At 39.1% G+C, this 27,499-nt stretch overlaps 1 protein-coding gene across 5 annotated transcripts in view; it reads right to left on the bottom strand.

Annotated features, from left to right (window-relative positions):
• LOC107224472 (probable JmjC domain-containing histone demethylation protein 2C) overlaps positions 1 to 25,455 on the bottom strand; it is a 207,275-nt gene extending 181,820 nt beyond the window's left edge. For 2 of the 5 annotated variants that reach the window (XM_046743238.1, XM_015664535.2), the window contains exon 1: positions 23,161 to 23,594. In XM_046743238.1, coding sequence (XP_046599194.1) covers positions 23,161 to 23,316 — 156 coding nt within the window. In that variant the 5' untranslated portion in view covers positions 23,317 to 23,594. Of the gene's footprint in view, positions 1 to 23,160; positions 23,615 to 25,285 lie in introns of those variants that run through there. The other 3 variants (XM_046743240.1, XM_046743241.1, XM_046743239.1) reach the window with 3 other exon arrangements.
• Between the last annotated feature and the right edge of the window lie 2,044 nt (positions 25,456 to 27,499).

The following is a 27,499-nucleotide window of genomic DNA, read 5'->3' as shown; positions in this document are numbered from 1 at the left end:
AAAAATAATCGATTATACTTTATCAATCTGTAAGTAATAAACGATTTAATCGAAAATCGATCATTTTTGGTCATTATTAATACGAAATGTATTTCTATAATTATGCAGGAACGGGTCTTCTCCTCCACCTGCTACGTTACATATACATACGTATACACATATAGCAACAGCAGAGAAAATATCATCTCTGGGTGGGAGAGTGTCGAAATCTTTTAATAGCTTTTAGGCCATTGCGGCTGACTGCCGCTGCTGTTGGCGATGCTGATGCACCGGTTTAGGATTACACTTGAAGTTAGACGCAGACTGACCGTAAATACGCGATACGCGATGCGTGAGTTGCGAGGCTTGGCTAAGTTGTTCAACACGCGCATCCGAAAAAATATATATCTATACACGCATATACTCGTACGTATGATACAAGAATTTCCGAAGAAAAAGCATTTAAAATTAGAAATTCATCTCTCAAATTAATCTTCTAAAATAGATGTTCTTCGCACATGAAGAGGCGAATTATTGCGAATTATTAGAATTTGGATAAAAATGATACAAGTTAAAACAGAATAAAGAAAAAATTAAGATTAACCGCGTAACATTTACCATATCAACGCGATTGCTCGAGAAAAATTAAGAATAATAAGAGAACGAAGGAAGAATAAAAAAAAATAAAAAAATAGAAATACGAAAACTCGAAATAACTAGGACATAATCAAGACAAGTTGTTCCACATTCCCGCAGTACCAAGCGGCTACAAGTATAATAAATGTACAAGGTTAAACCCAGCAATAAAACCTTGTTACATGCATGGATATATCTATAATATGTTTATATGCTGTATGGATACTACATGCGGTATATGACAAAAGTCATGGGAATTTTTATTTTTTAATTATATTTACGACTGCAGCCTGATTGAAAAATTACTGTAGCATTGCATTAACAAAATCCTCGAGCGCTAATTTTAGATTTAATATTTAATAAATTTAAACATTAATAAACGTCAAACTGATTTAAAAATTTTCTTAATGCAACGCGATTTATTTAAAAACTGACTTCGTCTCTTTCTCCATATTGCGTAGATTTAAAAAAATTACCATGATGATTTTTCGTCGATCTCTCGAGAGATTTGCCGTGTTCCTTTTTTTTTTTTTTTCTTTCAGTTTTTTCTTTCAGGCAATGAGCGAAGCGAGGTTTAAGACAAGACAATTAATATAGCTCTGATTAAACAAGACGAGAGAAAGAAAATTGGAAAAATCTGAAAAGGAAAACGGTATTATATCACATATAATTACATTTGCCGTATGCCTGTGTACTTATATCTCGGATGAAATGGCTGAAATTGATGAAACGGAAGCCTGAAAGACAATCGGTGATCGATGGCGCGGAAATTCGGTGAGGGTGGAGAATGCAGGCAGATCTACGCAAGAGAGAGAGATAAAGAGAGAAGAGAGACGATCCCAGGGATTTCAGAGGATGGAAAGAAGAACGCGTGCGCGAGAAAGAGAAAGAGAAAGAGAGAGTCGGAAGTTCGGTATGTAGGGCAAAGGGCCGAGAAAATCAATAGTTTACCCGCCGTTCTCAAACTTAATTTATCGCAAGGTCTCTAAACACCTGACTCACTATGCTCGGTATTATATATACACAGAACATTGCGGCGCACTTAAACGTTTATATCCAAGGTCCGAAACTCTTATATGTATATATATATATAATACACACACACACACAGAGGCACATAAGTATATGTATACAATTCGTGACACCAGCAGCAACGCTGCGTTCTGAATTGCTGATTTTTTCGAATACAGGTATAATAAGATAAATTATATAATTTCCATGTTATACATGGAAAATTCACCCTTATTTCGTTTTGTTGCGAATTTTCCTTCGCAAAACTTTCGGAAGCTTTGAGGCTGCTTGTTCGGTGAAACGAAAAATTTCACCGTATGTAAATCCATAGGATATTCGATGTTATCAAGGAAAGTAAACTGATGCGAAATCGTAATCAAAGATTCAAATTCATGGGTTCTATAAATTGTGTATTATAATTGTGTATTGGATAAATGGAATATTTATTTTCGGCGTAGTTGAGTTATGTTGAAAAAAAAATTGCAATCAGCAGTGAAAATACTAGTCTTTTTTTCAAATATAATTATACAATTACATACAAGCTTTCACAGACCGAACCTCGGAAAATATATTTCAATAGTTTCCATATGATTTGGAACAGATGAACCGTATGTAAATTAGAGTTAAGGTTTACGTATAGATGAAAAATTGACCCACGGAATACAATGTAACACTTGATACACCTATCCTATGTAAATGAATGATGACTGAATGAAGCTTGTTCCGGAAATAATTGATTCAAATTATCGGCCGGTACAAAAACGTTCGAGGAAATTGAAAATTTACCCACAACGATGCGACTTATTCTTTCTACTTTTTCCTCTTCGGTGCAAATGGTTGTTCAAACCGTATAAAAGATTTACAATTCGCCAGATTTCATTACCTAGTTTTCGAATATCTTTTTTCGTGTTTTCTTTTTTTTCACGTTCCCATTTATTATATTTTCTTTTTTCTTGCCCTCTTTTTCCCTAAAAATTCCAAGATTCGACTGACTGACTAGCTTGATTAAGTACCGCGGAAATGAGCCGAGTCAAAAGGTGCGGTTGAATTGATTGTGGAAACGATAAATACCGCTTCGCTGCACACGTCGTGCATTCATCTGCAATTGTACAGGTATACATGTATACACGTTCACAATAAGTTCAATGCATCCAAGTGACTTTGTACTAACGGTTTTATAAGTATTGCGCACTTTCGACCTGCGATTAAAAGGACGTTGCTTTCGGAGTTCTGGTTATTATACATTTCGTCCGTACTTTCGACATTTTTTAAATCAATTCGATTCCAATTTTTTTCTTTCTTTCTTTCTTTCAAATTGGAAAGAATATTCCGTTCACTCCGCCTCAAAGTTTATAAATTTTGATGTAGCGCAAATAATTTTTCAGGATTATTTCAAATTTTTAAATCGTGTCGTTCACTCTGTTATCACGTATTAAAAAATTGCAGATAATTGCTGATAAAATTCGACATGGAACGCCTCGTACGTAATAGAACAAGAATCGTATTCATTGATTTGGTAAAAATTGTTTATTTTGGCGAACGAACGATGCGGCCAAGTTGCATTTGCCTCATTTACGTTTCCACCCAGCGCAAGTAAGGTATAAAATATCGAAGTTGTAGCGCGACGTGAAAGCAGTTGTACGTTTTATATTAAAAAGAAGTCGACCTCGAACGAGTTAATGTAACATGTGTATAAAAGGCGAGCGGTTCTAATATACCCACACATACACACACACACACACACACGCGCGTATATCTTCTCATTACCGTATACGTAACCTCCGCATAATATTAGTGCCAAAAATAATGCGTAAATTATGCTGTACGCGTATTATTTTCACAATCGCGTGTCACGATGAATCCCGTTTTTTTTTTTTGTTTTTTTTTTTTTTTTTTTGTACTAACTTACTTCGTGGAATTGTTATTTCGACGATTCAACTTTCGGTGTGCAATATAATATTGCAGAATAGCGATAATCGAGTTAAAGTAACACATATATATATATGTGTGTGAAATTGAAAATTCCGTAAAATTATCAGTATCGGGGGAAAAAAGGCGAGGATGAAATTATCGCGAAAATAAAGTATGACGCATCACCCAGGATTTCTCTCCTGCACGTTATGTGTACGTAGTTTGGCATAATGTCATTTATGAAAATACCAGAGTGTCAATATTTTCGCAACATTTATAATACGTAACGTGTCTGCTGAATCACTGACAGAATTCTTCACGTGCGGTTAAAACCAAGAGGCTGGGAAACTTGATGCGCTGATGCAAGTCTGCCGGATTTATAAATAGCTCTACAATGAAATGAGGAAAGTCGGTTGAATTTGCTATTTTTATACAATTCTTCATTCTTGCGATTTTCAGAAATCGACCAATTACCGCGTGGGTAATCCCAGACTTTTCGGAGAAGTTGAAACTCGTCATCCCGATGCGGTTAATCTTAAATAAAACACGTCAGTTTAAGGTTCGAAAAGCCGAATGGTTTAAAAAAAAAATAGAAAACTCCGAGGGAATAAATTTTTTAGACTTTAGGGAATAATTGATATTCAAAGATAGTTATCGGAGCCTGCACTTCGTCGTAAAATTTACAAATACGCTAAACGAATATACTCGATTCAAGAAAAACGAAACGAAATGTGATTACAAAAATCGTCTTCGATCTCCAACTAAGGTCGATACTCTGACGATGAACAAAAACACTATGACAAATTTTCACTTGACGTAGAAGTAAAGAAATGGCACGGATTTTACAAAATCGCAATAGTAAATTCGTAGATTTCGTTCCATTTCTTTATTTCTGCTTGAAACGAAAATCCGTTGGAGTTTTTTTTGTTTCGAGTTGTGTACAGAATTCGACTTCGATATTTGAAGATATGTATACAGAGCGTCCTCTCAAGTTAGCCGAATTAACTTTCCTTTAATTACACGTATTTCGACATCCCAATCATACTTTCCATACATCTTCAACCCTTCGCTTTGACCGAATTTTAACTGAAAATTCAACCAGTGATTCCTTTCAAACAATTGAATTTCATACTTTCCGAATTTCAATTTTGCAGACATATCGACAAATCTTTAAATTGTATCCCCAAAGTATCGAAACTAAAGGGTTGTCAATCACAGGTTAACGACGAAGCACCATCCGGGTGAAAAATTGACCCGCGGTGTGTCAAAACCGTGGCGAGAAGTGAGCGTGTCGAAGAAGGGTTAACAGAGAATTACGATATCACCCTTTCTCCGCAGCTGGTGCGGCAGCGGTGTAATTACACTCGCATTGCAGCAGGTACAGGGATCGAAAAGTTGGGGGATCCCGGAATGGTGGACCACGGATGCTGCAGGCGCACGCCAAGGGTCAGTAACCCCAATCTGCGACTGACCACCGAGAGGAGAGAAGAACCCCGATACGTGCGTTCGAACGAAGGGAAGGGAGGGAAGGAAGGAAAGGAGGATCCCCCCTTCCTCTTTCCCTTTCCCTTCAGCCCTCCGACAACCATTCGCATATGCGAGCAAGGTGTACACGTTGTGCCTGCGATACATTTTTTCATTCTTTATCTTCTTCTTCTTCTTCTTCTTCTTCTTCTTCTTCTTCTTCTTCTTCTTCTTCTTCTATTCTCCTCACAAGTATAAAACTCAACATCTTACTTGCTGTCTGTCCGTCTCTGTCCATCCGTTATACGTTCGCTCATAACTCCAAAACTGCAGAACCGATCTTTACGATTGTTTTTTCTGCCGATAGGTACAACGTTCGGCTAGATTTTAGAGTTTGTTTCGTTAGATTCGGATCGATGGTTTTGGATGTATAACGATATTCGTGAAAGAGAAATTGGAAGGGGATGACATACTTGTGCGAACGCTGACTGTACTTTTACGTGTAGTAAAGAAAAGTTGCGTTGAGGAATTTTCTCCGCAAGAAACATTCGAAAATATTAACGAACGAAGCCCCGACGGGCTGCTAGTATTATCGTATGTATTTTAAATACCTACATCGACATCTTGCGTACGAGAGTGAGTAGTATGCGCACGTATGTGTAACGCACGTTGCATTATATAACCTACAAACGCACACGACGGAACACTTACATTATCATGAATACCTAGACGTATATATTTTGTGCGCACATTCCGCGGCACACGCGGCTTTAGGTTTTACAGTCGAATGGTTCACCCCTCTTATTTTATGCATGTAACTTATACGTACGATGGGATTTATATATCCCATTAATATCCCCGTAATATTGAGTAATAATTATTAATAACGTAATATTCGATCGTACAAACGATAAATTGATGAATTTCCATGAAATGTATACATGTACGTATACGCTGAAATTATTCATTAAAAACTAAATCATCACCGGTGAATTGGTATGTATTTTGCTAGAAATTTTCAACATCTGGAACGACGTGAAAGTCTGATTCTCGACATTCGGTTGTTGCGAAAAGGCTAGCTGCGATAAATAAACTTTAACTCGGTAAAAGACAAATGGGAATTCACATATCGTAGCATGAAATTTCGAAATAAATTATTGAATTCAATGTCGAAAGTACATTCTACTTGTAGCAACAATAACTCAGGATGAAATACTGCACAAGCATATACCTACGTACATATACTATACATATACCGAATCAATCTGCAGCAGAAAAAGCTTAATACAAGACTGGCGTTTTTTCTTTCTTTCTTTATTATTATTATGATTAAATCAGAGTCGAAATTGCATGTCAGAGAATAAATTGAATAAAAAGCAAAGGGAATATAAGAAGAAAGAGAGAAAGAAAAAAAAAAAAAAAAAAACTCGGCGTGGCGTCTGACGAAATGATGACGTGCGCAGAAATTGCATGCATGTATGTACGTACGTTGTACCTAGAATAATATGTATATGTATACAGTTTTAAAGTCGATGTAAATCAGTGCGCATCAGGCATGAAGAATCACCCACATCGAAATAACTCGCAAAGCTACGTTTTAACGTAACTATAACGCGGACAATAATTTTTTAAAGACGCGTGCCATTAGCTCTTTGCCAGTATATCAACGATACCAATAACGATAATAACAACAACAAAAAACCTCAAAAATAACTCGTAGTTCTATAACTTGGTTCGGAGTCTACGTAGATCCATCTGCGGGTAGATAATGGAGTTGTTGTTAGGCGGATGCGTACCTAGACTGACCTGAATGCCGAGATGCGTTACGTTATATATATTTGGGATGTTGCGTGGCTTTTGGCACATGCATGTAATTTATATTATAGCGAAAAGATAGACATACGACGGGCTTTGTACCGTATCAAATAATATCGGGTACAGTGTACTGTCTGTACGCATATGGATACGATTGTGTCTGAAGGCGCGGACGAAACGTACATATTAGCGACTCTACGTCCACGCGAACTGGATGAACGAAGAAAGAAATAAATTGCAATTCTGTAAATTATTGATGTATTGTTGTACGTAATTGCGGTGTTTTTCGCGATCAGCACAGTGATCATTGGAAGCATCGAAATCGAGAAACAAAACCGAAAAACGTGGGTAATTTGAAAAGCAGTTTATTTAACGCATCAGCGGCGCATTAAAATTTGAAATATTACAAACGATTGAAAGTGGCGCATTGGTGCTTTGTGAACCAAATTTTATGGTTTTGGAATTCGGATAAAAGAGAAACGAAGATGCGAAAGTGGTAGAAAAAAAAATCATATCGCTCGTCATTATTCGAGAGCCGCCGGAAAGGTTGACTTAGTTCCTTGGGTATAACCACTTTAGGGCTTGTTTTTCTTCCGCTCGGTTTGCAGTTTGCGTCAATATTGTATTCATTGTGTCACAAGAAAGCAAACTCGGTCTTTTTGGGCCAAGCGTAAGTTTGCAATACGATTCGTAGGCGAGTCGAAGACGAATACAGATTGGAAATACGCGAGTCGAAAAGACCGCTGCCTCCTTGTTGCGCGCGATTCTTTACACAACAAAAGTATCTTGCACGTTTCTTCGTCAAATTGAGGTTAATTTCGCGTAATGTCAGATATTTTTGCGACTGCGCTTGCACGCGGTACAGAAAATACCACTTTTCACATTTCCAGGACGTAAAGGTAGTATTTTCTGCACTCCGCGCATGCGCATTCGCAAACTCGCTCGACCGTCGCAAAAACGGGTACTTTGTGTGCGAAAAACACGTGTGAAAAAACGCGTAAGACATCGTCACGTTACGCAACCATGCAGGTATATAAGTCGTAACGATCAACGACAACGGGGACACGAGAGGCAGAAGAGCCGCCATCAATATCAATACAGCGGTAACAAAGTAGAAAAAAAAAGTGCGAGGAAAAAAAAAAACAACGAGCGAGAGGGAAGGAAAGGAGAGTGAAGTGGAAACAAACAAAAATAAAGGAAGAGGGAAAAAAAATCGGGGAGAAAAATGTTTGCCTCGACGTCTTCCATTAGGCCGCATTACGTATAGGTCTGTACATAAGACCTGCGGTTGACGCCTGAATTTGTCAAAGCACTTCTTTCATTTTTCGCAATCCAATTGCGACGACCTTGAAATTCCTTTTACTTTTTCTTTTTGTTTGTTTTATACTCGAATCTTTCTTCTCCTCCGTCTCAATTCGACTCGTGAGTACGCAATTTAGAAATTGAATATAAATGTCGAAAATATCGAAATCGTAACGTACGAAGCGACGTCTGAAAGGAGTTTCAAACGAATAAACAAACAAGCCCGGTTATCAATCACTGGATACAAGAATCGAGATGAAGACTTTTTTTCGTTTTTCATCTCATTCTGGAGATAAAAAATTTAACAGCCATTCGGGAATAATATCAAAAACCAATAAACATCGTGCATGTATTCCTGCATCGCGATGAATTCTAAAAAATACAAGGCATCTTCTGTAACACATTTTGTCCACACCTTGATTGTCCCTTATCGTGTAACGTTACAACGAGTAGTTTTATTTAACAGGTTGTAAAACTGTTGCTGACCACTGTATGTGTCGCGACGATAAATAAAACGTATAAACTTCTAAATAGGTTAAGTCTAACCGACTCTAAGAAAGAAATAATCATAATAAATACAGACTAGTTATCACGAAATTGATTCGAACTGCACAAGGACGTCTTATCGCGTTGTGGATGACACTGGTGACGATGAATATCATCGCTACGATAGTGCGTGAAGAATATATGCAATAGTTGTACATACATACGTGTACAGTTATTACTTATTACCGGGCATTGGTCTGAAACGATAAAAGTCACACGAGTACACAACTACGTGGATAATGGGAACATTTAATTGTCGAGTCATTCGATTCGTCCGAGTTTACTTTACAAACGTAACCTCGTATATCGTATACACGTGTACAGAGGAGAAAGGTAAGTGTTGATTTTTAGGGCATTTCTATAGATTTATTACAGGCATCTGTAGCAGCTCGAGATAATACGCGAACTACCTGAGCAGGTAATCAGTTGAGATAAGTTATCTGCTGTATTTTATGTAACGTAATACACACATGTGTGTGTGTGTGTGTGTGTGTGTATGTATATATATGTACATAAAAAAGGATTCTAAAAAAAATATTGATAATACAAACATTTAGAATTCGGATTGTTTTCCAAAAAATCGTAACAGCGAATTTGTACAAGATTAGAATTTACGCGGGACTGAAAAAATAGTTGTGCAAGTGGGCACGGAGCCAGTGAATTCTCGGTTAAAATTAACCAGCCATTAATTAAACAGGTGAGCTATAGTCCTACCGCCTTTTAATTGGATGTATACGATTTACGTTCATTTCTACATGTTACGTTGTACGTACGCACATATATATATATATATATACCTACATATATACGTCTGTCGCCTTTAATTCACTAGCGCGCCACGCTGTGCTTTAATTCCGTTATTAATGAGTCTTAAATCACTTGGAACGTACTTCCACCGGAATTTTGCAAGAAACATTTGCAAGAAAAGAAAAATCAGGTAAAACGGAAGTAACACGAATCCAAATTGTCTCCGATATCCAAATGCAGTGTTTCTCTATTACGTATTTGCACTTCATTTTGACGATATAGAATTCATTCGCCATATGCATCCGATGATAGTAGTAGAACAGAGAAAGAAAGAATGTTCTCTGGTAAACCGTACGGGAGTCGTTCATACGTAAAATAAATTTAAAAAAATAAAAATAATACCGACTGATCGTCCTCGTTGTCCTATATCTACTTGAACGATGTCATTACATATGACTGGTGAAATTGTGATAATATTTCATACGTGTACACCTGTACAACATATATTTGAGATTGTAAAAGTCGGAAAAGTATTCGGAAAGGAATTTTCATGGCCAATAATAAAGTGTACTGATAGAGTAGCGGGTCTCTGGACGAGTCATTCAACATTTTATCGCTTTATTAAAGACTCATGTGGGTCAGTTTCTTTTTTACAACCACGGCTCTTGCGCATAATTTTTTATTTATTTTTTCTCTCCAGGTATCTTACGATCTCAGACACGTGGCTATGGATCCGCGTTTCATCGCCTCTGGCAATTAATTATTTGCTTGAAAAATCACGGTTTTAAAGGGGCGACGTTGAACTTCCGAATTTGAAAACTTCCGAAAGCGGCTGATTCCGAATTATTTGATGGCGAAACTTGAGGTGAAGAAATCAAATCTTTACTTAGCAGCAAAGTTGCGAATGGTTGGAAACCAGTCGGCTCAAAATTACGAACTAACTGCAAGATTCCGACAATTCGGGTTACGATAGAGCAAAATTCCGAGGAATAAGGGTTCGATGGAGTAAAGTTCCGAAAGTCAAAATATGTTCAGACAGCGTAGTTTAATCTACAAATGGGTGTAAGAAATCGAAAAAACCGAGAATCAGAATCAGCAGGATTCTGGAGGTAAGAACATGGAAAATCCAAAACAAAGACGGATCAAAGTGGCGAAATTTCGCCAAGCCAGAAATTCACGGAACTGAAAATCGTCCATCTCTCAGAATTTCAATGTTTCAGATTGTTAAATCTTTTCATTTTCTCACTTTCGGAACTTTGAACGTCGAAAAAAAATTCGCAATCTGGCGCTTTTGAAACATTACAAATTCGGATTTTCAACCCCGCCCCATTTTCAACCGTTTGACAAACGATCATTGGCGCATATTCGGCGGCAACAGTCACTTGCAAGAATGGATCCAAGTAACTACAAGATCGGAGCAAGGCGAGCAACGACTTGCAAGTATGTAAGTATAATAACTGCAGACCGGAGAAGAAGAGAGAAGAACAGGTTATCCGAGTGGGGAAAGGAAGGTTGCCGTCGGCATCGACGTCGTCGTCGAGCGTCGTTCAACGAGCTGCTGGGTTGCTCGGGTATAGATATTATAACATACCTAACACACGTCTCGAGCCACGTGTAGAAATACGTCTAGTTTCGTAAAGAATCGGGTCTGCAACCCAAATATAATTCAAAGATCTCGTATGTTTGGAAAATTTATCGGAATTCCTTGTGAAAAAATATTCTGTTGTAGGTAGGTATAAAATATTTCGAAGACCGTTCAAATTTTCGAAAAAAAACTCCACTCAATATTTGTACTTGTAAAATTATGACGGAGGAAATCATTTAGAAACAGATTCGTCGACGATTCTTGGTAGAAAATATTGAAAAATAGAAAAATGAAAATAAAAATCGCTCGACAGGGTAAAAATTTAAGAAGAAACATTTCTACGAATTCTATCATCGCGTGGTTGTTCGTCGTATCTAATCGACACGGATCACAAGAGAGACGCGCCACGTTTGTTCGGTATATTTTTAGTTGGAATATTTATTTGGTAACCTCGATTGACCGGCTGGCTGCCGCGACTATCATCGTCATTGCGTAACACGAGGACGCCTCGAGTGTAGTAAAGCTCGTGTAGTAAACAAGGAGACGCGTGCCGAGAGAGGCGCGATAAATTAAATACGTATCGCATACCTGTAGGTATGTCACGAGGCTCAACGTTACACGCATGGTAATTTACGCGTGACGTGGGCGTTTGTGCGTTTCGGTCCACGCGTAGGTGATGGGGAGAAAGAAGAAAAAAAAAAACAAATAAATAAATTTAAAAAAAAGAACAAAAAAAAAACTCTTCGAGAAACCCCGAGACTGTACAGTTACGTTGAAAAAATGGGAGAAGAAAGAAAACACGTCGGGTCGGCAAAAAAAAATATACATATACATGTGTATACATATGTGCACAAAATATTTATATGAAATAATAATTTACAACCGGCATAAATTGTATTCAAAAAGAATAAATAAGACAAATCATATTACATGCGTATTATATTCGTGAGAGAGTTAACAGCGTTAATTAATCACGGGCGAAACACGCGAGTTTAACTCGGTACGATCGATGAAAAAAAATAATATTATAATAATAATAATTATTATTATTATTATCCGAAAATAGTTTGTGCATTGAGTCACTATTGTACAGCTATGAAATTCCGTCGTTGATAATTGATAGTTAATCAATAATTCAGAGAGTTAGTAAAAAACCAAGTACAAATGAAATGTCAATTTTAGATTGATTAACTGTTTTGACTTTGATAACCGATAGATTTTTTTTGCTTTTTTTTTTTTTTGAAAATCGTTCTAAAAATGTGAAAAATATCGTTGAATAATCGTAATGAATGGCGTTCAATTTTCTAGATCCATGTCTTAAACCGTGAAAATTTCACTTCACATTCAGTTTGCAATGAGACGGCGAGACTCGTCTGCCGAAGAATTGGCTCCGATCGCGTGTCAACCGGGTAGCCTTCTTAATATAAAACAATTTTACGCAACTGCAGCCAATAAATGCGGAACAGCCCCGAGAATAAAGAATAGGAATGCGTGTTGCCTCAATTTACATTGCAGCTAAATTAATGCGCTTTTACATACGGATAGCACGTAGTTTTTTTGTTTTTTTTTTTTATATTTATTTTTCGTTTTAATTATTGAATCGTTTTTAATCAAGAATTCGTGTCGCAATTGCGAATGTAATTTCAATTGCTTTGTTTAGTTTCGCGTTTGTAGACGCGATTCGCGCAGAATTGAATCGATTAAAAGTGACGATTTTTCGAATGAGTTCATCAATTTTATTAAGAAGAAATGCAACGAAGCCTTTTATAAATGCCTCGTACGTAATTCAGTGGAAACCGGAATCTAGATGAGGATAAAACATTCGCATTTAACACAAATACGCTACACCTGTAGCCTTATAACTATTGGAATGACACATTATTCCTATGACTCTGGGTTACAAGAACGTTATTTCGGCGCGTATCGTGTCAATTTGACATTCACCTTGCGATTACGTTGTATATATGTGTATGCGTGAGTGTATATATACCTAAAGTCGTTGTATACGTATATATTAGGTTGTACCGCAGTCAATGACAAGTGTTTCTTGTTTTCTTTTCTTTCTTTCTGATTTTTTTTTTTATTCTTCTTGTTATCTTTATCTCTCTTTCTCTCTCTCTCTCTCTCTCTCTCTCTCTTTCGTTTTCTTTGTGCGTGCGTCCGTTTTTCCTTCAACGCTAGCTACGTGTATGTATGTACATATATGCATAATATTCCACAATACACACATTTGCATAAATAAATAACATTACAATATTAAACCAGCAACAAAAACACACTTGACATGCCATCATAATGCCGTATTACACGCATATATATCCCACTATGGTGCTGTTGCGGGTTCTTTACTACGTTACCATGTATACGAACGAAATGGAAAAAGAAGAGAAGAGAAAAAACTTACTCAAAACAAATACAGTCATCGCATGGTACAGGACTGCACATGGCCTTTACATGCATATTGATTAAACCTACGCTTTCGCGCCTGCGTCTGTTGTGAGTAAACAACAAAAAAAAAAAAAAAAACAACACAACAAATAACGCATTATATACCTGTTAGAGCAGCAACGCGAAAGTATCAGAGTCCCAAAATTATTTAAAAAAATTACACACAACACTTAAATATGATAAAGCTTCTTCCAAGTCGAGTATACGTAATAATACGTATATACCTATGTACCGAAGTTAATTACTATTCTTCACGACAATTGCTGTTGAGTGAACAGATTTGTCACTCCAGACAACGTGCAGCAGCACAGCACACCGCATTTTCTATACGTGTATCGGAATGTCAACATTACAGGTTTTTAGACTACCTACCGTACGTACAGTTGAAATATGATATTATCGCTCCCGCGCAATCTCAGAGACTCGCGAAAAGTTAACAAAATTATCGAGCGGTCTGTAAACGTCGTCTCTAATATTTTCAAGCTTCGAGTATTATTCACATACGTACGATATACGTACATGTATGTATGTATGATCGAGTATATAGGTTGTATGTTCAAGATTACACGAGAAGAACAAAGGAGCGTGAAAGATACCAGCTAGCGGTGTGATGTATACGCGTGCACAACTTTAGTATCGTTTGTCGGATTTTTCTGTACATTCGACTCTGTTCCTCACTTCCCAAATTTCGAGATAAGATTCCCCGTGAAAATACGAGACGGTAATTCTTTTGCGCGAACTTCGTACGACGCACGGTTTTCGAGCTGCGAAGAATTTCCGCCACCGACCAATCAGCGAGCTTCTGCAGTACCGGCAGATAGGCGGCGGCACTTGCTAACGCTCTCCCGATTGGTCGAGCCGAGAAACTCTCTAACTCGGCGGATATCGGTCCCTCAGAGTTCTCGCAAAGGGATTTTCGTCTCAATTTTTAACGAGGAATCACCTGATCCTAAAGAAACCTGTGAAATACGAAATGGGGTCAAACGTGTGACTCGTTGAATTCGCAGAGCCGAGTCGTATAACGAAGAGAAATTCACTGGTCTACCCCTGCAGCGGAATCTTATCCCGTAAAATCTCGACAAACAATACCCATGACGTATGTATGTGTATAAAGAAAGGCGAATAAGGGTGTACCGTTAACTTCGGCATAGCCGTACAATAAGAAGCATGGTGGCGGTTTAAAAGCGGCAGCAGCAGCAGCAATATCGCGGTTGCATTTAACTCTCTATTTTCCTTTTCAGAGGTCGTATCGCCGTTCCCTCGTCGTTTTCTTCTCCTCCTTCTCTCCTCCGTATCCTCCTCCCCCTTCTTCGTCTCGGCTCTTCTTTTTACACACATATATGTATCGCTTCTTTTCTCCTGCAGGCAGCTCCGCTTTTGTCGTTGCACCGGCGCGTCGGCACGTCCTGGCGCCTTCTTCTTTACTTCGGGATTCCATTTGGGGCCCGTAGAGTTCATCGACTCCTCTCCTCCTCGATTCTGCGAGCGAGCAAGAAGGCCCTACTTGCACCTCACAATCAGCCCGCGGCAACGGCGGGCAGCGATATTCGCCAAGTGCAACCGCAGAAGTAACGGAGCGCATCGTTCCGAAGTGGAGTAGGGGGGTAGAAGAGGAAAAGGGGCATCGTTACGTCGGAATACAAGGCCCGCCGTTTGTACGGGCCCCTTTCTTCGGTCTCGGTACACGACCACCTACCCGCTGTGGATAGGTACCTACTCGGCTTTAAAGAAACCGCGGCACGCGCTTCTGCATACCTGCCTGTTTGTAAATACCCGTTTTGTGAGTCTGGAGTTTAGCGATCGAAGGAAGATTGTCCGAAGCCTGACGGACGAGGAGGAGGAGGAGGAGGAGGTATTGCTGAAATATACGAGCAACGGAACTTCGGACTTTTAACCGTTTTACCCGCGGGTACGTCATTATATTCGAAATGAGAGAGACAAAAATCCCGAAAAATTGAGAGAAAAATGAAAAAATTGTATAATAATATTGCAAACGGACCAATTCACTGCATCATAGCATTTCTGAATTCGTACGGATAAAACTTTGGTATATACCTGTATTAACGTAGCAAAAAAATAGTCTACCAATTGTTTGCAGGATATTAATTTCACGCAATAAACTTTCCCCGAGGAGTTTCTCCATGTCCAAAAAACTGCAATTCTTTGTATTCGTTTTATTTTTTATTTTTATTTTTTTATTTAGTAAACCTAACAACGCTCCGAGTGCTATACGATCGATTGTGCAATGCAACGTGCATTATGCATAAAAAAAAAGAACACATAAAAAATTAAACGGTGTTTCGATCGTCGACAACGTCACGCGCAAGGGTCGTCTGCAAATTAATGAGGACTGTTAAATCCATCTATTCGGGATAATGAGCAGAGCTTTCGACTTATTCGTACCGGAACTCCTTGGGCAAAGGTCAACACACCAACAAGTCAGTCAGTCGGTCAGTCGGTAAGGCAAATGGACAGGCAGTAAGTACGTTGTGGAGAGCTTACCGAACCCACGAGAGTTAAGGGTTAACACCACTGCGAGAGCAAAAGAAGACCGCTTTTTTGACCATTTTTTAATATTTTTTTGGTTGGAAGAAAAGGTAATAAGATAATATTATTTAAAGAAGTTATTAGGCACATATTTAAGTATAATACAAAAAATTATTATCGACAAATATTAAAAAATGGCCACACTGGAGCCATTCTCGCACGCAGTGTAGTTGGTGCAACTTTGAAAGTGGAAAAAAAATCACTTGATCTACGTATTAATAGGTACCGAAATGCGCAGATTTCAAAAATATTGATTTTATGTATAATTGACGAGTATTTGAATGAAAATGTTGAATTTTCAACCACAGAGAGGGCACTTATTTGTTAATAAATAATCTCTAAATTAGCTTGTCGCAAAAATCCCGAGGAATTTCTGTAGCTGTTAATACGTAGATCAAGTGATTTTTTAGTTTCGTTTTTACAAATTCAAATATTATTATGTTATTACCTTTTCTTCCAACCAATAATAATTGTGCCTTTTTTTAAGTTTTACAGTTTTACATTGGTGTTATCTCTTAAATAGGTGTATAAATAATACCCACGATAAGATACTCAATTTTATAATATTCCCGTGCGTTATTTTCTCTCTCCGTTCCTCCATTCACCCCAATTCTAAAAAATCATGTAACATAACGCCGATCTCGGTGTTATAATCGTTGCAATAATTGTCGGTGCGTGGATACAATGAAAGAGAGAAAAGACATAATATACGTCTAATTCGTCCAACAGTTACGAGCAGAAAAGAAAAGTAAGAGAAGGAAAGAAGAGAAAATAAGGAACGGATATCAAATGTTAGACTTCCATTGTTGTCATTATTTTTGTTTCTTTACTTGTTGTTGTTGTTGTTGTTGTTGTTTAATACGTGCACCAGGTTGGGTCCAACCAAGAAAAACCATAATTTCGCGATTATAGAATTGTTTGAAGTTCAGTAAACTGTATCAAGCCAAATCGTATTTGTAATTTGAAATCTTAAAAACATTCGATTCTTTCACGATGTTTCGTTACGAACTTCGATCTTGTGTTTATGTAACACAATTTGACGAAGCTCGTAACGTGCATGCGCGTGTGTTTCGTGTCAGTCACGTGAATATGCAGCCAACGCTCGTAACACATTCGTAATCACACGTATGTGAATCCCACGAGATAAGTTGCACAATGTGTGATATGCAACAGAAGCGTTACACGCGCGTGTATAAAAGCCGAGGAGACAACGCGGAAGTGTCGCGATGGCTGTTGCGCGTGGTGCGTTGGTCAGTAAAGTAGGTACGTATAGTCGTGGCTGGTGGTGGTGGTGTGGAATAGCGCCAAACGCCGAGCAACAACGATCGTCGTCAACTGCGGTAACGAAGCGCCGAATCAAATTAAATCAAATTAAACCAAACCGGACCGAACTGAACCAGCGGACTCTAGAACCGCGAATCGCAATCACGGACACCACGGACCAGGTTCCAGTTATCCTTCAAATTCCTACCCTCAAATGGGGAAGAAGAAAGAAATTCGCAAAGTATGCCACACGTTACGTATAAAATACGAATCTGCTGGGGTGTTTAAAAAAAAAAAAAACTCAAAAGTTCCATTTAGGTATAATAATAAGCCGGTTAAAATTTGAGGTCTTGATATTAACATTGAGAAGCTGCGCATCGCAATGTCCTATTTTCCTATTTATATAAGAATAACAACGTCGGGGAAAAACGTTTTTTGCTCTTCCTGATTTTTATAACTAGCTAACGATGCGACGTACAGAAAAGTCGCGGATATACTTTTTTAGAGAGTTGAAAGCTCATCAAAAGTAGGTTTCTTAATCAATTTCCGATAAATGTACTCTTTCAAACGTTATTTAAGGTCCTTATTGTTTTTCAAACAACCTAATACGTATGTACCAATAACGCGAGTTAATGGAAATGTAACCGTGTGCAAATTGCTCGCAGAAAGGGAATTGAAAATTTTTTCCGACATGGATTCACCGTCAGTCGCAAAGATTATTTCTACATCACTACACGTACAACGGTGCAAAATTTCAAGTTCATAGCAGCGGCGGCGCGTAATTTGTCCTTGGTTCGAGTCGATGATCCGCTGCTGATGCTGTTGTTGAACGGTTCCTGCATAGCAGGAGTAAGGTACTGAGAATCATATGTAGAATGACAAGAAAAAAAAAAAAAAAAAAAAGAAAAAACACTGACGAGGAGACGGAGAATAAACAGCGAAAAAGAGAAAAAAGAATACGTTTCAGCAGTACTGAGTATCCATGGTTTGTTTTACCCGTGAATATTGTTTTTTGGGTTGTTACGAACGATTGAAAGATGTATGTATACGCAAATGTAATACATGCAGATACATTGTTCGAGTAAAATTTCATGGCGCGGGTTTAAAAATTTAGCAAATATTTGACAGAAAAGAACAGACACTTTTTTATGAACACGAGAATAAAAAATTTCCCCTGCACCAAACGAAAATTAAAGTAAAGATTCCAGTCGACACTCTTTTATGAACGTATTGAAATTTGTGTGATCCTGTTTTACGAATCTATAGATCAATGGTGCATTGATAAAAAGTGGAATCTACGTATAATGTATTGAGAATATTGAATATTATATGTACGAAGTGTGATGTAAAGTGAAGTTTGAAAAAATGTGTTAATTTCTAATGGGAGAACTTCAAACCTGGCACGTATCGTGTACCACAAAATTATAATAAATCATCAACGCATTCGCACAAATTATTATAATTTCCAAGAAGCTTCTTTCGGGTATGAGGTGTTATTGCACGAATGCCATGCCTCTCTCGCATTACGCATTTCAAGAGCCGAAAGCGCGATTAAGGCGAGAATCGAGTTTAGCAGAGGTATGCGGCAGGTATGTAGGTGCACATATTTTACCCGTTACACAGCCCACAAAAGATGCGCGAAGCCGTCCTTCCTTCCTGTCCCGGTTGACGCGTAACCCAGTTTTTCTTTCTCGAATGAAACGCGCGCGTGAGAGCGACGTAACACAATAACATAAGTAACGGGACGAAGGGAACGCGAAGAGCCCTTTTCGTATTTTTTTTTTTTTTTCTTCTCCGTTTTTCGAACACGTGCCGAAAAATCTACGCGTAATTATCGTGAGTAGGAAAAGCATCGATTGGTGGATATTATCGGTTTGGAAAGAAGAGGGCGGTTTTTTGAAACTCATGAACAGATACGTATTTTGATTTAAAGCTACCTTTCACCTCGCGAAACCGTCGAGAGAACGAAACAACTGTGACGAATATCTGCATCAGGGTTTATGGTTTGGAAGCAGCATTTTTTTTCGGTCTTTCTTCTCAATTCTCGCGAAAGGATGCAATCTTTTAGAGTAAATATTAAAACACCAGTTATGCGTAACAGCATTTATTGAATTCTTTATACGATATGTTTGCAGAACAGAAAGTTGATGTCTTAAAAATGGGACCGAGTGGTCATGGTTCGCAAAAGAAACGATGAAAAGAAAATAACTACTTCCATATGTTATTTGATTGATGGGGAAATTCCGAATTCGTAGAGCACTTGTTTAAAATTATATAATTTGAGATGATATAGTTTGGCTAAGATTTTTTTTTTATTTCTTTGCCATATACACGTTTTTTTGACGATAGCAAGAAAGAAACAAAACAATTTACTTCCAAATGAAAAAAAAAAAAACCGACAAAAAATGTATAACAAATTAAAACCTCGCAAGTTACATAATTTAAAAGTGGAGAGCCTGTTAGACTAGATAAGCTAGATAGACTCAGCGTCTGATTCACGATCGTAGAAAATAAAAGTCATGTATAATCACAGATATGATCTGATAAAAATTTAAAAAAAAAAAAATCACAAAAACAAAAAAAAAACGTTGTAAACATTACCATTAAAGACCAAAGAATTAAATTACAAATTATCGAACTTTTAAAGGCAGTACCCTCAGAGTATATATGTACAATGAGAATATTTTATAATTTACAGTTATTTGTTCACCTCCTCGCTTGTCTCTTTATACTTTTTCGTTCGTATTTTAAAACTGAAAACGAGTAATCACATCGACGAAGAATATCGAACTTTGGTCGTTCACGCCAAGCTCATCCACGCGAAAATCTGACATGCGCAAAGACTTTGTTTGGAATAGAAGCACTAGTTTCGACCAAGTTTCATTGATTAGACCCGTCCCGTGGGCCCTGTTTCTGGCAAATGTAATCCTCTCTCTCTCTCTCTCTCTTTCTGTCTTTCTTTTTCTCGTCGTCAGGCTGATCGTCATGACTGGAATAAATCGTACCTGCAGCCTTCGCGCACTTTTTTCAGCAGCAAAATAATCCTGTTCATTAATAATAGCATCCGGCAATATGCGAGATTGAACAGTGACTCCTACTCCTCTCAACGATACCATCTCACGTATCTATCGTGTAATATATATATACACACACACACACATAATTTCGACAGGATTTTACGCAACAACTTTGTACCGCATAGTAGAAATCTAACGCGCACTTAGCAAGTGTTGACATAAAGCACGATTAAACGTCACAATATTATCGTATAACAATAATCCATAAGGAAAATAAAGAGAGAGAAAAAAAAAAATTGTAGCGCTAAAACATATAAGTTTAGGCGTCGAAAAATGAGGACAAGAGAAGAAGAATCGGCTTATAACTCACGTTCCGAGATACCTCATCGGAGTTTTCGGTGGGAGAAGCGTGTTGTGTAACAGAAACGCGATTCACGCACGAGAAGAGACGAAGAAGGAAAAAAAAAAAAAATGTAAAAATTAGAAATTCCGAGGTTGAGCGACTATGCAGGTCGTTTGGCACGGAATGCCCCATATATACGCACTTGCCAGTATCTGTATATAATTATTATATACGTGGGTATCGAGTGTTGTCGTCTCGTAATAACTGTACAGCAGATAATGAGTCGTTCCTCCACCGATAAGTAGGAGATCCGTATAAAAACAAATTTGCTATTCCGAGCAAGAAGTATAATATGCAATAAGAAGGAGATAACGGAGGACGGGAGAAGAAGAGTTGCGCCGGTGTACCTGCCTCCATCGGATCCTTTGGAATGTCGCAAGTTCGTAACCGTTATAGACTACTGACCGTTAACCACGTAGGTACGTACCTACCTACATCCATGCACGAACGAATGCACGCCTCCTACGAGCCGTGCCGATGGGCTGTCCTTCGCGTAAATAAACCGAAACACAACGGTCTTTGGTGTGGGCGTCCTTATTACACTTATTTTATAACTGCGCAAGTGTAACAGCAATTAACAATGCAGATAAGGTTTGTCGGACAAGGTTCTGTCGGTTGAAAACGTTCGAAACGACGCGGGCCGATCGTCTGTAGTGCAACTTATAACTACGTTCGTATTTCAGCTTCTCGATTCCGCAACAAGCATGAAATTCAGACAAAACCAGGGTGGCGATAATTTTTCTTGAAACAAAATTCCCCGACTTTTTCCCGTCGAAACATTCCGAATCCCCCGACGTTTTTTTCATAAAACTTACAACCTGGTTGCCAAAAGCTCAAAAGAGAAGTTGCGCACCTTGAATATGTAAATTTTGATGTAAAAGACACGTAGTATCGATTCGTTTCACAAGAATAATTAGATATTGAAGAAATACCATTTCCGAAAGTTAGTTTTACTGAATTTACGATGCATAGCTGAAGTTGCTGCTGAAGAACTATTAATTAAAAAATTACCTCTTTCCCTATGGTCAATCGTAATTACCTGACTATTCCCGGTTTTTCCCCTCTATCGCCACCCTCGAATCACTTCCAGCGACACTATTTGCAATATCTCACTAGGTATGCGATCGATATTTTCCTTGGACAATATCAATCATAATCCCTTCGAACTAATCGCCTGCATATTCTCTGGCAGTTATTTGTCTGCAGAAAAGGGAAAAATTCTTCTTCGGTACAGGACTCTCGAAAGGCGGTGAAGAATTAAAAATTCCTAGATCTATGAAAATCGCGAAGTTGAAGTTAGTCACGTTATAGTAACGAAACGTTGCCAAAAAATCACTATATTCTTATTTTTACAATGATTTGAAAGTAACTAGGGTTGCAAAATATAAGTATGCTTGGTTTCATTACGGTTTAGTGAATTTCAAACAGTTCAAAAATTGCAAAGTAACGGTTTTTCCTAAGCATGAATCGTTACGATAACGTTACCAACTTCAAGACGATTAAAAATCAGCATCGTTGCAAACTTCAGCTTGATCTAACCTGCCGTTCGCTGCTCGTCGAAAAGGGGGTGTGGCAGGCATAACCGCGTCACTTGTAACATTAGGCGATGTGAATAGAAAAGGAGAAAAATTTCCGGCGGAGTGTTTCGAGACAAGGAACGGAACACAATCGTCGCGATCCTGGCGAGGATACACCGAGAAGAATAGAATTTCGCAGTTTCTCGTGCGTATAACATACGTGCAGAGACAGCTTAGCCGATGGAATAGAAGATCGCGTTCTCCGTTCTCATCGTCTTCGTCTTCTTTTGACTCGTCTAAAAATACGGCAACGGTCGCACGGGGTGTGCAGCATATACGCTACACGTATAAATAGAGCCCGCGTCCTCCAAAGAGAAACACACAGGCCATACTACGAGATACAGCCACGTAGGACGTGCAAAGGTGTTGTAGAAGAAGAAGAAGAAGAAGAAGAACAAGAAGCGTGGGTACGGCGGCCGCGTGTGAGAAACGCTACGGAATAATCCATCGAGCCGAAAGCAAAGACGGCAAGAACTACCTAATCGTTAGGAAATAATACACGGAAAGGTCGTTCGAAGCGTCGTTTTGACGTGGTGGTCATTACGATTATCGCGGCAAAGAATCACGTTGAAATTAGTAACGTCATCGTAACGATTCACGCTGAGAAAAAATCGTTATTTCGCAATATTCGAACTGTTTGAAATTCGATACACCGTAATAAGACGAAACACTAATTTTTTTTCCCTAAATGTTTGGATACGACAACGTTTGCTAAAACTTCAAGCTCGTGCCAAAGAGAAATTCGCCGTTGCTCAGAGCGAAAAAGAAGACATACATACATCAGGCGTCGACCAGTGATCGGTATTAACTTTAATTATTAACAATCGTCCGATGGACGCAGCGTTATCTTCCGCACCTGTATCGATTAGGGATTATTATCGTTATCGATAGAGCAGAATCCTCTCTCACCTGAAGATCGTCGTTGGCGTTATCCCTGTGACTGGCCGCACGTATAACACCGGCACGCCAACCCCACTCACTGATCTTATTCACCTTTAACTTGGCAAAACCACTCACGGATAGAAATCTTTTACCGACGATCTCCTCGCGGTACTTGTAAGCCATTATACACGCGTACCGTGGATCTATCCCTTACGAATTACCCACACATCCGTCTAATCGCACTGTCACGATTTTATTATTTTACCGTTGTTCTTTTATTGTCGTGTATATTATAATATACTGTACAACGATCGAAACACGGCACAACACACACACGCGCACTCGCACATACAGATCCGGGGATCCTCGCACTAAATCCCTGCAGGTATTCTTCTTCGTCTTCCTCTTCTTCTTAGTTTTATTATTACTATTGTTGTTGTTGTTATTATTATTCTTGCTCCTCAGCGCGGTTACGGAAAAAACAAAAAACAATCGATGACGGAGGTGGAAAAAAAAAAAATGATGTAGAAAGAAAAAAAAAACGAACTTTGAAACACTGAGAATGAAACTCGTACTTCACACTGCACGGCACGATAACTGGACAGCGATAGATCTTCTCTGTCCTCCCTTGTCTCCTAGATTCCCTCGTGAGTTGTTGGTAGCCCGCTGAAAATACGTCAGTCGACAAACGACAGGATGAAGAAGAAGAAGAACAACAACAACTGCGGCACTAGCATCGGCAACAACTGGTTCTTGTGCGGAAAATTGACAGTTCCGTCGTCTTCCTCGGGGTGTTTTTACCGCTGTTTCGCCGTTCCTCCAGTCTGGTAGTGATTGTTGTGATAACCGAGAGTGCAATAAAGGGCGCAAATACACCACCGCATCTCGTCACCTCGTTTTCGTTTTCTCCCTCCTCTATTTTCGAATTTTCTTCGTTCACTCGTCGCCGCTGTTTGTTTGTTTATTTTTTCGCGGGAAACCTCGTATATCGTATTATTCGTCGGAGAACGCGCTGTTGTGCTGCTTCGCGGCCGACTCAATCATAGTCTGAGGCACACATGACCGCGCAGTGATATCGCGTAGCGCTTACTGCCGGATAGAAGGCCGAAGGAGGTAGGAACCGCTGCCTCTGCTGCTGCCGTTGACGGCCGGCGCTCGCGAGACTCGGGAACTCGCCGTCGGTCCGTCCGTCCGTCCGTCCGTCGCTCGCGAAGCGAAACGAAGCGAACCGGAGCGGCGCGGCGCGGCGGGGAAACTCCGCACTACGGAACACATCGCGAGGTGGCGCGGAGAAGGGGGAGGGGGGGGTGGGTGTTCCAGTCGCGCCGATCCTCCTCCTCTTCTTCTTCTTCTTCTTCTTCTTCTTGTTCTTCTTCGGTCGCCATTAACCTTTACCCTGTCACATCACATGTTGTCTTTGGTGATCGCGTGATTTCTTTTTATGTTTATGTTTTTTTAAACTAGATGGCGCGCGGCTTTCTCCCAAATGAATAATTGAGTGAACAAAGTATCGGATCTTCGGTTAGAAGCCTGAGAGAACGTTCGTGAATTTTTTTAAAATTTTTGGAACACTTAGAACAGCGAAAATAAGGATGAGAAGCGAAAGAAAGATTGCATGTGATAGACGATTGGTGTACTGAAAACCATGTAAGGCGCGGTAAGGGTTTTAGATCGACCCAAGTTTCGGATTCGGTTTCTATTTCGGCCAGTTTAGACCAAAAATGACGGTTTTGGCCAGAGATTGAAAATTTAATAAAATTTTAACTCAATTAGATACGTAAGTTTCGGTTTCGGTTATGCTTTCGGCCGAAACTAGAAGGAGAATCGAATATTCGGTTATACGGTTTTAGGTTTCACGATCAGTTGAAAATCGTGTTTCGGTCGGACACTAGTTACCATCCACAATATTCTTTTTAAAAATATCCCCGGAAAAAAACAACCATGAAACCTCATTGAAAAAATTCCCCCTGCAGAATTTTATATTCTCACCCAGATTTTCATCGAATCGTCAAAATTACACATTTAATCGTCAATTTTGGATATTTTAATTTAATTTCACTTCATTAATCTATTTTTTTTTTTTTTATTCTAGCCAGGGGTGATTTTGTCATACGGGGATTTTATCCACAGGAATTTTTTCCCAAGATTTTACCTGGGAGATTTCGAGCGGCAACCTCTTCTTTTTCTTCTTCTTCTTCTTCTTCTTCATCATCATCATCATCGTTTCGCGAGCCTCAATTAATCACGCCTATGATGCACGGATGATTTATCGACGGGTGGCTAGTTATTCATTCGTAAGTACGGAGGCGAGACTCTGATCGTCTCGAAATGTCTACCTCTTGCCCCACGATCGGCCGGCTGCCAACGCTCTTCGCCTTTCATACTGTACATAAAATATCTTATACCTACGCAAGTCGTACGTAGATGCATACGTGTTGTTGCGAACCTTGCGACCTTCCTCTGCTCGCATCTTCGGACGAGGTGATGCGGATCATGCCGCCTATTTGTTGTGTCTATCATCTAGCTGGCTCTATAAACACCCTGTCCAAGGCCGTTTGAAATCCCCTCCCGATCCCGTTTCCTGCTCATTCCTCTCTACACTTACTTACACTTTTTTTCGTAATATGTATTCAAATTTGAGGCCGTGTTGTTTTCGTACTTACAGCTACTTTCGTGTCTGTTTAAATGACTGTACGTATGGCTAGTTTGATGAATTACCTCTTTCATTTTGCGTTGTTGTTATGGCTTGCGAGAGATTTGATGTCCTTGTCTCGTTGTTTGCTCATCTTGAAAATGCCACCAAATCTAATATATACGCGAAGACACGCGTAAACTTGAAACGGCTTTGACCGTTTTCGTTTCAGCGAAAAAACAAAACTAGCTGTTCTATGCCATGGTATACCTATGCTTATAAGAATGTTCGTTCGAAATGAAAATTGTATGTTGAATAAATTTAGGAACACCGAGCAAGAAGAGGCCACTAGGGATTTTTAACGAGTAGTTCCTGAAAGCTGTCTCGAGTTTGGAGGATAATAGAAAAAAATGAATGCTGTTTCAGTGCCTTGTAACCTGTACTACAGAATCGCACATAAACAAGAGTATTATTTATACCAGATATTACGATAAAACAAAAGATTGTTTAACCTCGTAAAGTATCTTCTTAATTTACATACTTTTCGTATTTACGCTTCGCAGTCAAACATTTAATTCATGCATTTTGCAGGCTATTTTTGAAACGGCTTTGACAGGTTCGCTGTGGCTGACGTCATAGGCTTACATTACCGACAGAGCATGGCAGAGCGTACTTGGTTGGCACGTGGGAAGATGGCGCTCAAGATCGGCATTAAAGCTGGGCTTTCTAATCGGTTTTGGCTAATGTGATGTAACGCGAGGCCCGATGCCCGTTCATTTGCTCTGCAATTTTCAAAAATCTATTTCGAAGATCTGGGTGCTCGAAAATTATTTCTCCTAGCCAAGAACACTTTCCCGAGAATAATCTTTGCACAAGAAACGTGCGCTGCTGTATTTCTTCTCTCCTTTTCACCCGTTTTTTTTTATAACGCAACTTTCCGAACTCCCGGTAAATAGATCGAAATCTCTCAAATCAATTTTGGAGTAACCATTAATTTATTTTTCCCAGGTATAATAGGAACATGGTGTATATTTATAACACTTGCTCGGAACTGCAAGGTGCTCGTTACAATTTCAGAAGATATTTGGCGCGTGAATGTCTGCACCGCGTAATCTATTTCTGAACGAGCGAGAGGCTGATTCAAACAGCTGGCCGAACGCGGCTGCTCCTTGAAATGGAACACAGGGACGCGTCATTTCTCACACTCTCTACATACCGCACGTGGAAATGTGACGACATTGTCCAGATTTCTTTTTTTTTACATTTATGCATTGTAGTTGGTTTATGTAAATGGGTAACTCTGACTTAAATCTGCAGAAATCTGACATATCTACGTGCATTTTTCAACATTTACCTCGATGATACGAAGTTTCACGACGCCTGTTGTCTGTTGAACGGGAATTAAATAATTCGAAACGATTCGTACGGTGCAACAGACCGAAACCCATAAACTTGAAAGCAACAGCTGTAGTAATTATCTGTTCTCGTTGCCGAAAAACGTGAAACCGAGTGCTTAGAATAACGTTCAGTCTATTGTTGCACGAAGGCCCTCGAACCGCGTATTTCGATATTCCGATTTCTCCCTGTAATTATGACCTGCAGCGTGACGAATATTAGAAACAATTTAGTGCTCTACAGTTGAAAGTATTGATCGACGGATAGGTAGTTCTGAAAACCGCTATAATTCACGAAAATCAGATACCGTTGGTCAAGAATCGATAAGGCGTATTATCA

The sequence above is a fragment of the Neodiprion lecontei genome, chromosome 6 (assembly GCF_021901455.1).
Source record: "Neodiprion lecontei isolate iyNeoLeco1 chromosome 6, iyNeoLeco1.1, whole genome shotgun sequence".
NCBI classification, from domain to species: Eukaryota; Metazoa; Arthropoda; class Insecta; order Hymenoptera; family Diprionidae; genus Neodiprion; species Neodiprion lecontei.
The sequence above is the reverse complement of the archived record's forward strand: the minus strand, read 5'-3'. Positions and strand labels throughout refer to the sequence as shown.